A 15,878-nucleotide genomic window follows, 5' to 3' on the forward strand; every position below is an offset into this window, starting at 1 on the left:
AGACGGGAAACGTAACGAAGATACAAATTTATAGAATCTTGCAACTACACATGAACTGATTCTGAAGCTTTTGTTTTGCTTCCTTGGGTGAAAGATAACCATGGAACATGTTTCCTGAATCGAATAACATCCAACATGATCACTGGCTCAATGTACATCTCATATTGCCGAATCCTCTGGAAAAAATGACACGCATGAGAATCGTGAAATAGAATTGTGCGAACAAATGTCGGGAATCAACATATCCACCAATTCTCCGCATCCACTTCATGAAAGGGAAGTGGCACTGTCGAATGGCCCTGATCTCTACTTGTATCATTTAGATGCTCATTCTCAGGACATCTCTAGTGGATTGCAATTTGCCTTGTAAATTCTTTTCTCCTTTCTTCGCTTTTTCCCCTTTCCTATGAATCGGGGAACAATAAACAGATTTACTGTCACTTATCAGAAAATTATTCAGTGATCTCATCATAGATGATCTGGCAGATAGTCGTAAATCAATAACTAACAAATCCGTTCAGTAGAGTTCTGAGACTTATAAACCATGGACATGCCGTAAATGAATATTTTGGCAGAGTACTGGTTCATTTGGAGCCAGGAATTCTTAAAATTCATCTGGCAATTCTTGGTCCTTCATGAATGCATGACCTACCAGTGATTTCTCTATTCAATTCAGGTGATCGACATTCGTAATTGAACTCTGCAACCATTGCTATATCATCTTGAGAACATATTCGGTGATGACAGAGATGATTTTCCAATGGAAAGTCGTGATGATCCAACTTCTTAAACATTTGCTTGCGATAGACTGACATCCGACAGAAGCCGGCCAGAGATTAGATGACCGAAAGAGTAGTGCAAACAGCGTTCAACTCATTCTGGTCTCTTCCATCCATTTTATTCTCTTTCTTTATTCAAGAAAAAAAAATTTTGTTTTACAAATATGAACCTGTATTCTCTGATAGAATACTTTGAATAATGATCATACAATGTAATCTGCAACTATATCGGTAAATTCTTGCGAAAATGCACTATTCTAGTATCAAATCGCGTGAGCAACAGGTCTACGAGACAGGCATCATTTGTCTTTATCAGTCTTCTTCATTCACTTCGTGAAAGGGAAGCGGCACCATCTTAACTGCCCTGAACTTGCCCGCGTTATTTAAATGCTCATTCTCCAACCTGTCCAAATCAAGTAAAATTACCGTTACACATAATTGTACCACAAAATCACGTATAGTTCAGCTAATATAAAATTATTATCTGGTCTTAGATCATCCGGCGACGACGATTACAGAAGTTGTTCATAAACGGGAAAAATAATTCGAAATTTACCTGTAGAAATTCCAGAGCCCTCTTCTGATGACTTCAAGGGCTGCCAAGAAGAACCCTGTCACTCTGTAGTCGACATTCCCAAAGCTTGAATGGAGAACTGTCTGGAGCCAAGCAAGCCTCAAAATCGTATTCAAACCCTGCAAAGAATTGGGAAGAAAAAAATTTGATTACCAAAAGTTCGACCTGTAACAATCTTATCGGGTAATGAAGAGTTTATACTATATGTACCATTGAGATGTAGTAAATGAACTTTTGGCGAAGCACAAGTTCGTTCCTGAGCCAGGGGTTCCTGGAATTCAATTGGAGCAGTCCCCAGTCCTTCACGAAATCCCAATAGAGTTGGTAGACTGTTGCACAGCTCGAGACAATCACGATAACAGAGAGAAGCCCGACACTGCGTTCCTTTTGGTACGCGACCTTGGCACCAGCAGCGAACATTGCTGAGACATACTTCCCTAGGTTTACTAGGTGGCTTGTTTGCCCCTCGTCGAACCATCTCCGAGCACACTGCAGATCCAATCACGCAATCTCTGATTATTACAGAACTTTGACAATATACATACGGAACTTGATGGAACAAATGAACAGAAGCAAGATTTATTGCGACAAAGGAGCCATGCGTATGTATCATTAATACCTGCATCGCTCTCCAGTAATAAGGCAAGAAGGAAACTGCATAGGCGAGGTCTTGGTAGTGTTTGGTTCTCATGCAGTAGCCATAGTCTTGCGTCTTGTAGCTACCCGTAATGTAGTAACACACAATGTTCTCAAGGTTCTGAAGCATAGGAACCTGTTCGAATTAACAAGTAAGTTACAGTCAGTAACGGCAAAATTTGAAGCAGTAACACTTGATATTGAATGATAAATTTGTACTCCCCAAACAGGAACCGGCATACGTCACGTACCTGACTACAGAGTTGGTCTGCCATGAAAAAATCAAGCATGACAACCTGTAAGGAATTTATGTGATTTAGTCCACGACTTGTTCATTGAGCTTTCCTCCATCGGATTTCTCATAAAATGCTTCTAAAACTTGACCGAAGGTTGAATTAGAAAAAATACCTTATAAAAAGGTGATAAAGCTATGTTCCTTATGACCTGAAGGAAGCGGTAGCGGCTCGATTTGTAGATGATGTTAAATGGACAGACAAGTACGAGTAAGAAAATCTGCAAATTACAATCATGGAGATAAGTTAAAAGTTTTCATTGATCCTGGAAAGAGGGAAACAGCAGGGTGAGGAAAAATTCCAGAATTTTCGTGAGAAGTATTCAATTTGATTTAGTTACCAGTAATAGAAGTCCCGGAATCGCTTGGAATTGCGCATATGAGTAACCTTTAGAGAGCAGGGATAAATGGGCAAACATGACACCTACGACAATCGTCATGGAAATGGTGCTGATCAAGAAAATATCTCTGTACTTGAGCTCTTTGGTTGGGGAGAACTCAAAGATGAAACTGTAGTTTATGCGCGTCTTCCTCCATGCGAAAATGTTGCAACCGTATAAGAAGAAGTGCAGAAATAGAAGGCTGAACATGCTGCAAAATGGAGAACACAACTCAAATTCAGATAGAGAGACAAAACTACCAGGAGAAAATAACTTGCTGCAGGACCTGATAAAGCTTCAAAATAATATTGCAGGCATTAATGAGATCGATTTTTATGGCTTGCCTTAGCACTGGGTAGACGGTTTCCATATAAACTGTGTCGCCTTGCCGCCTTCTATACAACCCGGTTATATGAGCCATTATGATGTATCCGGCCAAAAGTGCTATGAAACATCCAGTGAAAAGCCCTGCTTCCATTAGACAAGACAACAATGAGCAAACTTAAAGGCACTGTCGATGGTCGACCCATGTGGTTTTCTACATGGAAGTGAAAGAATAATCGCTATTGATATTTCATTTAAAATAACTAATTACTTATAGAAAAATATAAAAAATTATTATATTTATTCCAAAAAGAAAATTAACATTTGATTCCTGGAAAACTAATAAATTCTCAAGAATAGATTCTTTGTTAGGTCCACATGTCGATAGTTGCATTTCTTTTTCTAAGGAAAAGGGGGGAAAAAAACTAGTTTATGGAAAAGAACTTACCTATGAAAAAAGTTTTGCCATGCGAGTCTTTACGTTGATCGGGTTTGAGGTACTTCATGGCCTTTCTTCGGTCATCCTCGGCAAAGTGCATGATGAATAGCTCCTCAACTTCATCGGTTAGACGCATGGCCTGTCATGTTTCCAACATCCATAAGATATCAGAAGACAATAATATCCATATATTGGACATAGAATCTAGGACCATATTCACAGAGCACCCCATTTGGTCGGCAAAAGAACTGAGATAATTAGATGTCAACAACATCCGGACATCTTCTTCACAAAGAATGATTATCTTCATTGAATTCAGACGAAGAGTGATATTGAACATTTTACTCTTTGGTTATTTTCTCTTCTTCGCCTAAGGTTCAAATATTTTTGTAGACAACATTGGCTTATTACCTTGTTTGAGCTGTTGAAGTAGGAGCTCTCTACCACTCTCAAATAAATCGGAAGAACTTGTTTTCCGGTGTACTGAGCCAATTGTTAAACAGTAAACAGTATAAGTACCATTGGAAAAGAAATCTATATATACATATCTATATTTAACTTTTTAATAATTGAATTTGATGGAAAAGTGGCTGCTCATTACTTACCTTGTCAAACTTCTTCAAAATTTTTACAAAAGCAAGCATGTTCAAGTTCCTGAAAAAATTAATCAATCATATGTTGTGGTTCACGCAATGACTTAATATGTTTCGTGGAAAAGTTATTGACAGTGGGTTTTGCTGATAGAGGGATCACTTGTAGATTGCAATATGGAAATTGACAGAAAATCCATTTGGGCCAGTAGAATGACTCTCTGCCAAATTATGATTAGCAGCTGTACCTGTACGTCTCGAGATAGCGCAAGCCTTTGTAGAGTTCAATGAAGGCCCCTCTTATCATCTTCTTGGCATGGGTTAACTTTGTTTTGTTGACTTGTAGCTTGTTGCCGTCGAGTTTCTTTGACGATTGACTTATCAAGTCTTCAAAAACCAAGTTACTGATTGCAGAGAGCGTCCGGGTAGGCGTTGTCAGGGGAATGTTGATCCTCAGGTTCTTCCCCTGGCAATTGAAAGATCGACTCGACAGCGATCTCGTCATTTTGATGCTGTTTTCTCGGTTCATTCTCATTGATTTTCCCATTTCATCGGGCTTTTTCAACAATTCTGGGAATGGAATCTCGGGTTTCTCCAAGTCATCCGAGGTTTTATCCTGCAGATGTTCTTCCGATGCCCTGTCCCTAACAGAGTCATCCTCTGCACCCACAGTATGGAAAGGGAACCGAAAGCAAATTATTCCATGATTCACACAAATTCTGGAAATGTTTCTTCGTTCTTCAAATGAAATCATCCCGAACATTTAATATTGTAAATTTACGACAATAATAACAATCCCATCCGTCGTTATTTAGTATTGGTATCACTAACTATTTTGTAAATGCTGACATTATCATTTATCGCTATTATTACCATATTTTTCGATGAGACCATGGGGTGCCATCTCTCTACTAATCCCTGCTTGGGAGTCGGTTTATTAGTACGAAGATTAAGGTAAATAATCCTGTTACGTACCACTTGTGATGGCGCATGAAACAGAGGAATCATCATTGAAGTCCTCGCTGGGACCACCTTTCCCACTTCCATTCTGTTGCTTGAGAGCATTTTTGAGCTCAATCAGTATCTCCATTTGCTTCTTCAACAGTTCTCCTCTCTCCAGGAACTCGTTCTCCTTCGTCCGATAAAATTGGTTCACCTTGTTCAGTTGATGGTCCAAGCACGTGAAGAACCCTTTGGCAGCATCCGAGTCCTCAAAGTGCTCCATCAGCTCCGTCTCATACGTGTCCCCATTGCTTGCCGAGGATGCAAGCTTCCTATGCACCTATTAACACATAGCTGGGTCAGAACTCTAAGCAGCAATATATGAATTATGAGCAAATATACCGAGAAAGCTTTGGAATGTGTGTCGTATGTACTTGTATGGCTCCATGATCTCTTTGCTGATGTCCAAAAAAAGAGAGTTTCCTGAGAGAGGACATGAAGCTAATCCGGCTTTGCTCTTTCTTCAGGGACTTCTCACCATTATTAGTGTTGAGAAGGTGTATTTTTTTGATGTCCTTCTTGAGCTGCCAGTAATCGACAAAGGCATCTTTCCATTCCGGGACAAGCTGGCCCTCAAACTGCTTCGAGAACTTCACCATCTCCTCTCACAACTTACTGAAACTGAAACTGAAACCAATGATCTGGGACTCGTGGTGAGATGTGAGGGTTTCAAATGGGGAAGGATAAGTTGCTATTTATGAGCATGAGACTAAGCTGCCAAGTGCTAAAGAGAGATCAGCTTATGGTACTGATTCTGGGGGCAGCACATCCTATAATATACTCCCATCTCATGCCAAAGAATTTGATCCTACATATGATTCCTTCTCTCAACTTGGAAGGGGATATATATGTTTAATGGTGGTGGAGGTTCATCGGAAAACGACCCGAACTTGCCATTTGGGGAGGGGACTTCCCGGCATCCATTAGCACGATGGGTGATATTTATATATTCTTTCAGCGGGGGTTGGGGAAAAGAAGTAATTTTGGCAAGGGACGCCAGAAAAGGAGTAGAAAAGTTTATAGAGGGGGAAAAAAAAAGAAAAGAAGAAGAACAAGGCTCTTTATTCGTTTGCAAATCTATTAGTTGAGACTAATATCATCACTCAAGCGTTGGCTTGTCCGACCATTAAAAAAAAAAAAGAAGCTCTTTCGTGATGAAGATCCTTATTTACATATATATATATATAAAGGGTTTTTTTTTTTCATTTTTTTGTTGTTTGCCATGCAATTGGTACTAGTATTTCTACTGGAAAAGAATATATCCGCAGTCCATGTTAATTAGTAATAAAAATCAATTATGGGCATATAATTACTGTTAAAATACATGTAAGCCAAAAAAAATTGTTAAAATACATGAAAATTAATTATGATAGAGGGAAACATGGGTAATAAATTTTATATATAATTCTTCAAAGCACTTCTGTGAATGCTTCTTGCTTTTGGGGAAGTAAATGTCATTGGCTAAGCCGCACACAATGGTGGCCTGTAATGCGTACTAATAAAATCATCCTAATTAAAACAACTATATACCAAGGTGGATTGGTTCAAGCAGTTCGGCGATTGTTCCATTTAAGCAAGGTCTCGAGTTTGATTTCTTGCGAATGCAAAAAATTCATGCTGGGAGAGTTTTACTTCTTAGTGGGCCGACCCAGTTCGATTGGATTAACCCGGACGCAATTGACTTCCGGATATCAGGGTTCGTATACACCACACACATGTATACACTACAAGATTATAGAATCCTAAACAATAATTATTCTAATTTAGCATTAAAAGCCAAATATTCCGAGCCTGTGATGTATTGTATTGTATACATATATATGCATATAAACACACACACACACATATATATATATATATCCATTTTCGTGTATGTTCTCTATGTTTTCAATCAAATTGGGCCATATCCCATAATCATCATCCACAGATATTTGAGATACTTCTGGATTGTTTCCTAGTCGACAATGGTATCAATATTAGTACTAGTTAATAATTAAATATATATACGAACTAATTTTTTTACCCAATTGTACTGTTTGGGTTTAAGTAAATGGAATAATTCTACATAGGAAGAGTATATTACACTAATACGTACTGATCTCCAAGTTAGATAAATATTCCACTGGATAAGATGCAAAGTGATCATCTAAACGAAATATACTTATGCTCTTAGCACGACCGTCAGCGATAACAATAATTGAATTTTTCTGCCTCAGCAAAAGCGCATCGATTCTATGATTATTGCATATTTTCGTTAATTAGATGACATCATCAACGGGAGCTCTGTGGTATACTATGCACATCCAAATCCAATAAATATATATTGATTCGGATACTTTGCTGAAGGGCGCTTATTTTGGTTTCGACAGCTGCACTTGGCTGGGGCGTTGCACATTTTCATTTTTATCTCAAGACGTCACAATATATATTAATGGCTAACTTTGATGAAATATGATCTCACACACGCCCGGGGGGTTTCACTTTCACATCTATTCATTTTGAGGGTCTTTAAACGGGGGTTTCCCAACCATGTTCTAGTCCGATACCAAGCTAAACGTGTTATCATGTCCGTAGTTTTGTCGGTTTTATATCATTTGTGGGTCTATACCCATTTCTCTAGCTAGCGCTCGTCTTTCCCATATTGTTTGAGTCGTGTCTCTAGCATACAATTATCACTTAGCACCTCTTAATTAATGTTGTCAAGAGAGAAAAGTTAAAAGGCAATACACGGTTATATGCTCTATATGGTCCCTAGATGCTCAGCACAAAACAAATGTATATGATCATTAGACATTAGAATATATATATGAGCATTAGATATAGTTGTGGACAAGAATAATACAATGTATGTATATAAGCATATAAGTGGTGAAGGGGAGCTGGTCTAATAGGGGAATGAAAGAACAACTAGGGGTCGGTGGTGTGCCATGAATATATGAAGGTTCCAAAGTTCCATTCCCTTTCTTGTGTATTTGCAAATCCCATTTAAATTCTGGACCAACTTGTCAGCATCTCAGGCTCTCACCGCCAATTCTAAATCCAAAATCCCTTAGCCAGCATTTGTACATCCCTTATAATAGTATATTATAGTAATATTCAACATAGTAATTACTAATCACTACTTACTATTATATTTATATTATACTAGTGATTTGGATATACAAGAGAAGTCCGCAGACGTAGGACATAGTAGATTGATAAAGAAAGGGTATCACGTATATACGTATTGATCAAACCTTATGTTTGTGCTGGCGACGGGTACCACACACACACACATATATATATAATATAAATAGTATTGATCAATCGTCATAGGTTGCTTTGCCATAATTCTAGCTAGAAATTACTGTTCCCCCTTGTAGTTCACTGTGTTAATGTACCTGATACGTTTCTTGATCTAATGTAACATCTCAAACGGTCAAGATATGATTGACTACTGTGGAAAATTGACATCGAGCCTGAGAGATGTTGGTTGACTGGAAGAAACCTTCTTGTCTCATTCCATTTTTTCGAGAGATTTCTTTATTCCTCTCCCCCACTCCTCGCATATATTCCCTTTTAATAGGTTGTCAGTATGAAGGCTTTCTAGATAAAATATGCTTAATTGATATATCTTTCTACAGAAAAACTATGTATAATTTAGATCATATAAACTCTTGTTAATTAATTTTTGTAGATCCATTTATATAGATCTATTTGTTTTATGAATCTCTCCTTAATTGCTCTAAGTTTTCGGTAATTTAGTTATTAGACCCAAAAAGGGGCATTAATCAACAGGGAACTGCATGCAGGTGTGGGAGTTGGCTATATATGCCGGAGTTCAATATGAACGTATCTTAATCGCAAGGAGGAGGACACCGAAGGTGGGCCGGTTTAGAGATGCGAGATATGCATATTTGGATCCCATGAGACCAATGACAAGGCCACTAGGAAATGATTTTCTGATTCGGATTGCATTTTATTTACTTTTTATTGCTACCCTCCCTATCTGATTTAATGTGTCACAAGGAGCTGAAATGTAAGTTAACATTGAGCATGCACATATTTGAAGAAATATAATTTGGTTGTTTATTTAATTTAGGTACAACATCTTGATTGAACTTCTCTCAATTTTCCAACAAAAAAAAAGAGAGGAGAAAATGAAAGACAATGAATGTTCTTAGAAGATGCCAAACAAACATACCGAGCTAGATTTCCAGTGTACTTGGGATAATGATTATTCGCAAAAAAATTTGATTCTGGGTTAGTTTCTAGCACATATGTGCTAAAATTTTCTTTTTCCAGTAAGAATATGCTTTAAATTATTAGATTAGGCAGATATGTCTCCGTATTTCATCTTTTTATTTTTTTTGGCTATCTCATAAATGTTGGATCTTATCATGGTCATATATATACCCGCATACCGTTGCGGCACTTGCAGGATGTGATTTGATTTACAATATTTTAAGCATATGCTTGTTAGTCCTGATATACTTGGTTAAGAATAATCCATAACTTTTCTAGATTTTTCTATGCTCTAACCCTGGTTGTATTGTTACTTTCAATATAGATTTGAAAAACCCTGGCTACTTTATATAAGGAATCTCTTTTTAAGTATATGCTCCAACTTTGCATCTTTCATTGTGTGAGAGTACATAATGAAAATGGGGAACATAATCACAAGGGTGTGATTTAACAATAAATTGAGTTTTTAGTAAACAGATTCTAACTGAAATGAAGGGTTGGAAAACTGACAGTATCTTATAATCACCGTAGACACCCGAATGATATTAGTTAGCAAATAAATCACACAGGTGCCCGTGATTTCACCCAAAAACTGGGAGAATATATTTTGATATACTTGCATGCATGTTGTCATGTCGTAAAACCACAAGTTATTAAGTTTGAGTTTTGAGTGCATTTTAAATTCACAAGATAAATAAGAAAAAGTTATTTTCATCATCAACATCATCATCATTATCATCATTGAAGGACATTTGGTCCGCCCATGAGGAACCTGACCCTAGTTCGGAATCCAACTCTCCTTTGTGGACTGAATTCGGAGTTTGACCGACGTTCAAATTGATCGTTACAAGATATTTTATGTCATGTAGCTTATGTTATTATCCATGGATATTAATCGGGAATTAATGGAATTTAATGACAGCACACACGCAAGCAATATGGGCTGCACATATGTGTGTATATATGCATGTTTTTGGGCGTGCATGAAGACTGCTGCAGAGGGACGAGTGAGTTGGAAAAAATTGCATTAGAGATCGGGCGAGGGAGATTTTTGTGCTGTGAATTGTGTTTGAGTTCTCGCTTGACTATGCAGTGGAAATCCATCGCTGGAATGTTTGTATTCGTTCTTCCAGGTTATTTGATATGTGATCAACTCCATTCAACAATTTCCTGGGAAGCTCGATAAAAGCTCCTAAAGGTAATTCAATTTTTTCTCGAATTAATTATTATCGGGTTTATCATTTCGATCATGTTTCCCAACAATCGTCATCATGGCTCTTATTGTTTTACTCTATGACTAAAGAACAATCTATAAGAAATTTCTAAATTCAAAATATTTTTTTTCACATCCTTAAGATTTTGGTAGAGATTATTCCACTTTCAACCTCGGAAACCTAATCGTTTTTTACATTTTCATTCTAGATTCTGGAAGGATTGATAGAAATAAAATTCCTTTCTCTTAGGCAAATTTTTATTTCCTTTGTAATTTTTTTTCATAAAGCATGTCTCAGACCCTTTATAAGTGATAATAGTCCAGTTGACCAAGTGTTGATTTTTTTTTTTAAATATCGGTTGAGTGGTAAGCGATTTCAATTCTCTTAAGGAAAAAAAACATAAGTTCGAGTCTCGAAAAACACACTTATTGATATAGAGAACGACATTTAATATTCGATTGTCTAGAATTATAAGAGCAATTTATGCTACAACAACTGGGCATAAAACTAAAACAATTTTCACATGTAAATTTTCGTGTCTGTGTTGGTAAAAATACAAAATTATGAAATATTGTTTCATTATAATGGCAAAACATTAATTAAATGTAAAAGAATAATTTGAAAATTATGACATATTTCTAAAAAGAATATTTAAATCTTTAGGCAGACATCCTTCGTGCTGTGATGAGGGAAGCATCTAATGATAAATATGTGCCACATAAATAACCGGACATGAGTAATACTAATCTCTTTTTTTTTTTGGTTATAGATAGGAAGGTTTATGGACCTAACAACTAATTCTATCAATTTGGTAATTGATGCAACTTTTTTGTTTTTCTGTCACATAGGGAGGCCCATTAATGCAACATTTTAATTGAAAAAGAAAAATCAATTGCCTTTTTTTTTTTCGGTGAAAAAATCAATTGCCTTTAATTCTATGGAGTAAGGTTGATCAATCGCGGCATAGTATTATTCATCTAATTCTACCTCAATCTTTTAGAAACAAGCGTGCGTGCTATGTGCACATGGACATGCATATAACAAAGAAATCCACAGAATTTTGGAGGTCGTCTAACAAGATTATACCGCATGAATATTTGTTCGACTGACGAATCAATGAGATAATTTTGTATTTTCAACCTTTAAGGAATTATTTTTTTAAAAAAAAAGCTAGTATCTTTATGTAGAGACCTTCCTAGGCTCTTTTGCTAGCTAGGGTCAAAGTGGTGCGTGATTGTGTTAGTCTGATACATATCTTTGTTTTTCTTGCAGAGATGTGGCTTTAGATTTCATTTACCAAAAGTTACAACATGCCATTCTATTTTTCTCTAAAGTTGAGATGGAATATACTTTTGTTCCATCCATGATTCCTCAAACCCTAAAACCTTTTTGTACTTTTATTTTAAATTTTGCTTTTCGTTTATAATTCTTTCTACTAAATTAATCCTATTAATGCTCTGTTCCACAAATGTTTCCAAAGCCCACCTTGTTTGCTTTGGAATTAAATTTCATCAATATTTTTTCAAGTTTTGAATTCATTATTCCACTTGCATTAAGGAAAATTATATTAATGGTCAACCCAAAAGATTAGGGTAAAATGCTGCATCTTTCTTCATAAGAGAATAGACTTTACTGTAGTTCCCACACAACATAATTCATTTTCGATTTTAAGGATGTACATGGGCCTACCTAGTCATGAAAAAGGAAATAAAATGATACAGAAAATTATAAGGAAATCGAATTCATAATTTCTTTTGGGCATAAAAAATGAATTTCACCAGTTACAGAAGAGGCATGTGGTTGTGGGTACATGTAATCCCACTGATGATAATTGAACTTAAAACATCTTGGTTCCTAGACAAGAACTTGTCCCACTTCACTACTCTCCTTTCTTCGAGAAAATTAATTTTTATCGGTAGATCAGAGAAAATGAATTTACTAGTGAGATCTAAATATATTTTTTTTCGGTAGATACATCTAAATGAATTTACTATAGTAAGATTTGATTATAGAGAGAGCTAGTTTCATAAGCACTCTATAATTTTTTTTATAATGATTGATTTATATATCACATTTTTTCCACAGACGATTTTTAAACCGAGAAATATATATGTGTGTGTATATTCTTAGATCACCAACTTATGTATTTATGCACGTTTTTCAATTGAAGAGTTCTAGTTAGATATACTTCCACGCGGGCATGGTTGCCACGAACACCAAAAAAGAATATTGAATTCCTATATAACCTAGTTCGGCGTATGTAAAAAGTGTGCTGTCCAACAATAACCTCACTGGCGTTACGTTGCGTCTCTAGTCATATAATAATTAAACATATGGACTCGTACGTATACAAAAAAAAATTCCCTATATAGGAATTTACAATACGTTTCAGTTTGCAATTTTATGTGCTTCAGAAAGTGAAAGGAGCGATCAATTCGATTTGATTCTGTGTTCATTGAGAAGATATATTGGCACGATCTTGAGAATTATTGTTTTGGTTGATCTGCAGAACTCAAACACTTCAAAACGAAAGAGAAACGGGGAAGAGAAACATAAAGAAGAAGAGCATACGTACTCATAGATTGTTGCCTGTACGGAACGTGGAGCTTCAAGAAGTGCAAACCGGATAAGATATTAATGGATTAGGTGGTAATGCATTTCATGATGCGGTTTATCTTAGCTTTATTTGGGCTGCCCTAGTCATAGCAAATTCCTGCTTCAATTTACCTAACTTGGTGTTGCCTTTATTTATTCATATTTCTTTGCGCTCAAAATGAAAGGTAAGAAACTCCGATGTGATTTTTTCACTTATTATCCTTTGTTGTTTGGCCAGCGGATAAATAGTTCTATTCCGTTCTTGTAATATTCGATTGGATTATTTATCCAAAAAAAAAAAAATTCGATTGGATTTTTTTCTCTTTTATCTGCTTTTGTGGTAGATTGTAATGAATCTACTTACCCTTTTAGCAAAAAGAGAAACTTATCTCCACAAGTAATATCAGTACAACATGATGTTCTAAATGAATACGTTCATCAATGAACAACTCGTGTGTTACACCATGCAAGTCTAACATGACTTTAACTTTTCGCAAAGCGGTAACTAAGCATGATACAGTATGTATGTAGGATCAAAGAAGTTGGCATTCTTTACCCAAAAAAAAAAAAAGAAGTTGGCATTGCTTGTTTTTTTATAGTAATTATTATTATGTTCGCATATATGACTTTTTTATTTTTTATTCTATCTACATGGAAAAATCTAAAAATACTTGATATAAGATAATTAAATTATCCTTTTTTCTTGGACGAAAAATTAAATTATCTTTAAGGTTGAGGTTTTAGGAAAAATAGTGAGTGATTCGCATGCCTCCCTTACTGAAGAAGCAAATTCTTCCTAAAAACTTTGTATCACTTCTCTTTGGCCAATGATTGAGCCATATAACACATATATATAGATATAAATGTATATGTGTATATGGTTTGTAGCACACCCTATCTTCTAAATATATATATATACGGTTTATAGCATGTCACAAATTTTCGGTCAGTGTCACTAATGCCAAGTTTCTTGAAGTTTGCTACAGTATAGTTGAATGAACTCGAAAAAAAGAAGAAGAAAAAAGATGAAAAAAGTGGGAAAGCAAAGTTGAACTTTAAGCGACTTAAATTATCTTATCATCATCATCACAATCTCTTCATTAAATTTGATGATATCACTTCCACCTGAGCCGGTTCCCCCGGAAGGTGGTGCAAATATCAATTGACCGATCGATCTCTACCAAACAAAGTATCTCATGCGGGGAAGAGACACCGATAAAATTTCGACCCAAACAAATAACCTAAAAAAAAATGAAAAAAGACACCCATGAAACTAGATGGGTGAACAAATTATTGGGTAATAGGACAAGCACGCACTGCTTCTCTTTTTTCTTTTTCCTTTTCCTTTTCTTTTCTTCCCCTTTTGAATGGCCTTTTCTGCATGGGGACATCTCTTTTTGGTCAACTTTTGCATGGAGTTTGTGATTGATTAATCAATGGCTTTAAGGTCAGGAACTCACCATAGATCAATCAAGCTTATGGGAAATTCTCTAATTGTGGGTTTGGGAAAATGTGTCCTGTTAACGATGCAAGTTAAAGATTTAACATACACACACTGTATGATCTTATGGTTCCAAACCAATGGGCTCTGACTAATCTAATCGAGTCGGATCGGCTCATTAAGGGTAAAGTTTTCCCGGTGTGGATTTTTTCCATTCACAAGACTCGAACCTGAGACTTTGTAGAAAAAATAAACGCCGAATCATTTGAACCAACCCATGCTGGCATGTAAGTTCAATACTACATTTTTTTCCCCCTGAAATTATGAATTTGTGGTTTTTATCGAATAAAAAAGTGTGTCAAAGAGACCTTGTTGCCGAGGTTTAATTGTATACACAACATTTGGGCTGGGGTTCTCTTATTGGGTCTAAACAGATGTTGGGCCACAAGGTTAACCATCATATTTGGTCGGGCCGCAGTCGGCCTCTCTATACTCACTAATCCCTATAATTGTTGCATCAACAGTGAGAGGATATACATTCCAACCATCAATCAGAAAATAAGAAAATGTTGAGCAAAGATAATAAAAAGAGTGGAGAAGAAAATTATCTCGGTTAGGAAATTCTATGTTTTGGGAATGATTTTCCAAAACATAGCCGCAATCTTTGTTTCAATGGAAATTTCTGTAAGTAGACAGTCCAAGATCGATCATCCAAACAAAGCTATATGGGAAATTCACCTCGTTATATTGATGGAAAAGGTTAAGTGAAAATCTCTGAAAGTTTGAAGAAGATGTTTCGAGAAAATTACAGTTTCCGAATATACACCCAAGAGAAAGCCCAAGGTTGATCAAACAAAAGCAATAAATTATTTTCGTCTCGATTTTTGACAGCTAGAGAGTAGTTTCCGAAATCATTGTTTGTGTCACTCAACAAGCTTTTCTTGGTGCAGGATGGAATCTCTCATGCTCGAAGTAATAAGGACACTACATTTGCGGCCAGTGTAAGCCTAATGGCTATTAATTTCTAGTACTTAAAGCCTAGACAGAGATGTCATATATCGAATTCGGAAATGCATTCAGATAATAGTATGCGAGTCCATCGATGGATCATTATACAAATTTTCCCATGTTTATTATTAATCTAATTATTCGGTTCAGTTTATGAAAATTCAGCACCACGATTTCAACACCTCAACTAATTCGATATATTTCGGTTGTCATGCAATATCTTCCTTTTTCTAGTTAGATTTACTAGCTACAAATTTTCCTCCAAAACCATGAAAACTTCTTCTTGATTTTTGTTTTTATTAAAAGATCACCAGAAGTTCTTGGCCTATTAGCTAACTTAATTCCCATTCAAGCTTCATAATGGCACTTGTCACAAAGGT

The 15,878-nt window shown here is 36.1% G+C and overlaps 1 protein-coding gene across 1 annotated transcript; it reads right to left on the reverse strand.

Moving 5' to 3' along the window:
* Positions 1 to 867: 867 nt before the first annotated feature.
* LOC116198649 (phosphate transporter PHO1 homolog 1-like) lies at positions 868 to 5,880 on the reverse strand. Its single transcript, XM_031528847.1, has 14 exons — positions 5,391 to 5,880; positions 4,990 to 5,296; positions 4,263 to 4,674; positions 4,030 to 4,078; positions 3,836 to 3,907; positions 3,434 to 3,563; positions 3,006 to 3,129; positions 2,623 to 2,872; positions 2,398 to 2,502; positions 2,241 to 2,285; positions 1,973 to 2,125; positions 1,564 to 1,842; positions 1,336 to 1,472; positions 868 to 1,182 (listed from the first exon to the last, which is right to left on the reverse strand). Exons 1-14 carry the CDS (start codon positions 5,613 to 5,615, stop codon positions 1,092 to 1,094), a joined length of 2,379 nt encoding a protein of 792 aa, XP_031384707.1. The 5' UTR covers positions 5,616 to 5,880; the 3' UTR covers positions 868 to 1,091.
* Between the last annotated feature and the right edge of the window lie 9,998 nt (positions 5,881 to 15,878).

Source organism: Punica granatum, chromosome 3, assembly GCF_007655135.1.
Source record: "Punica granatum isolate Tunisia-2019 chromosome 3, ASM765513v2, whole genome shotgun sequence".
NCBI lineage: Eukaryota > Viridiplantae > Streptophyta > Magnoliopsida > Myrtales > Lythraceae > Punica > Punica granatum.

Coding starts and splice junctions, on each gene's coding strand:
- LOC116198649 (XM_031528847.1), bottom strand. CDS start 5,615: ATGGTGAAGTTCTCGAAGCAGTTTGAGGGCCAGCTTGTCCCGGAATGG. Junction 3,564..3,835: donor ACTTCAACAGCTCAAACAAG/GTAATAAGCCAA, acceptor GAAACATGACAG/GCCATGCGTCTAACCGATGA. Junction 3,130..3,433: donor TGGCAAAACTTTTTTCATAG/GTAAGTTCTTTT, acceptor TAATGGAAGCAG/GGCTTTTCACTGGATGTTTC.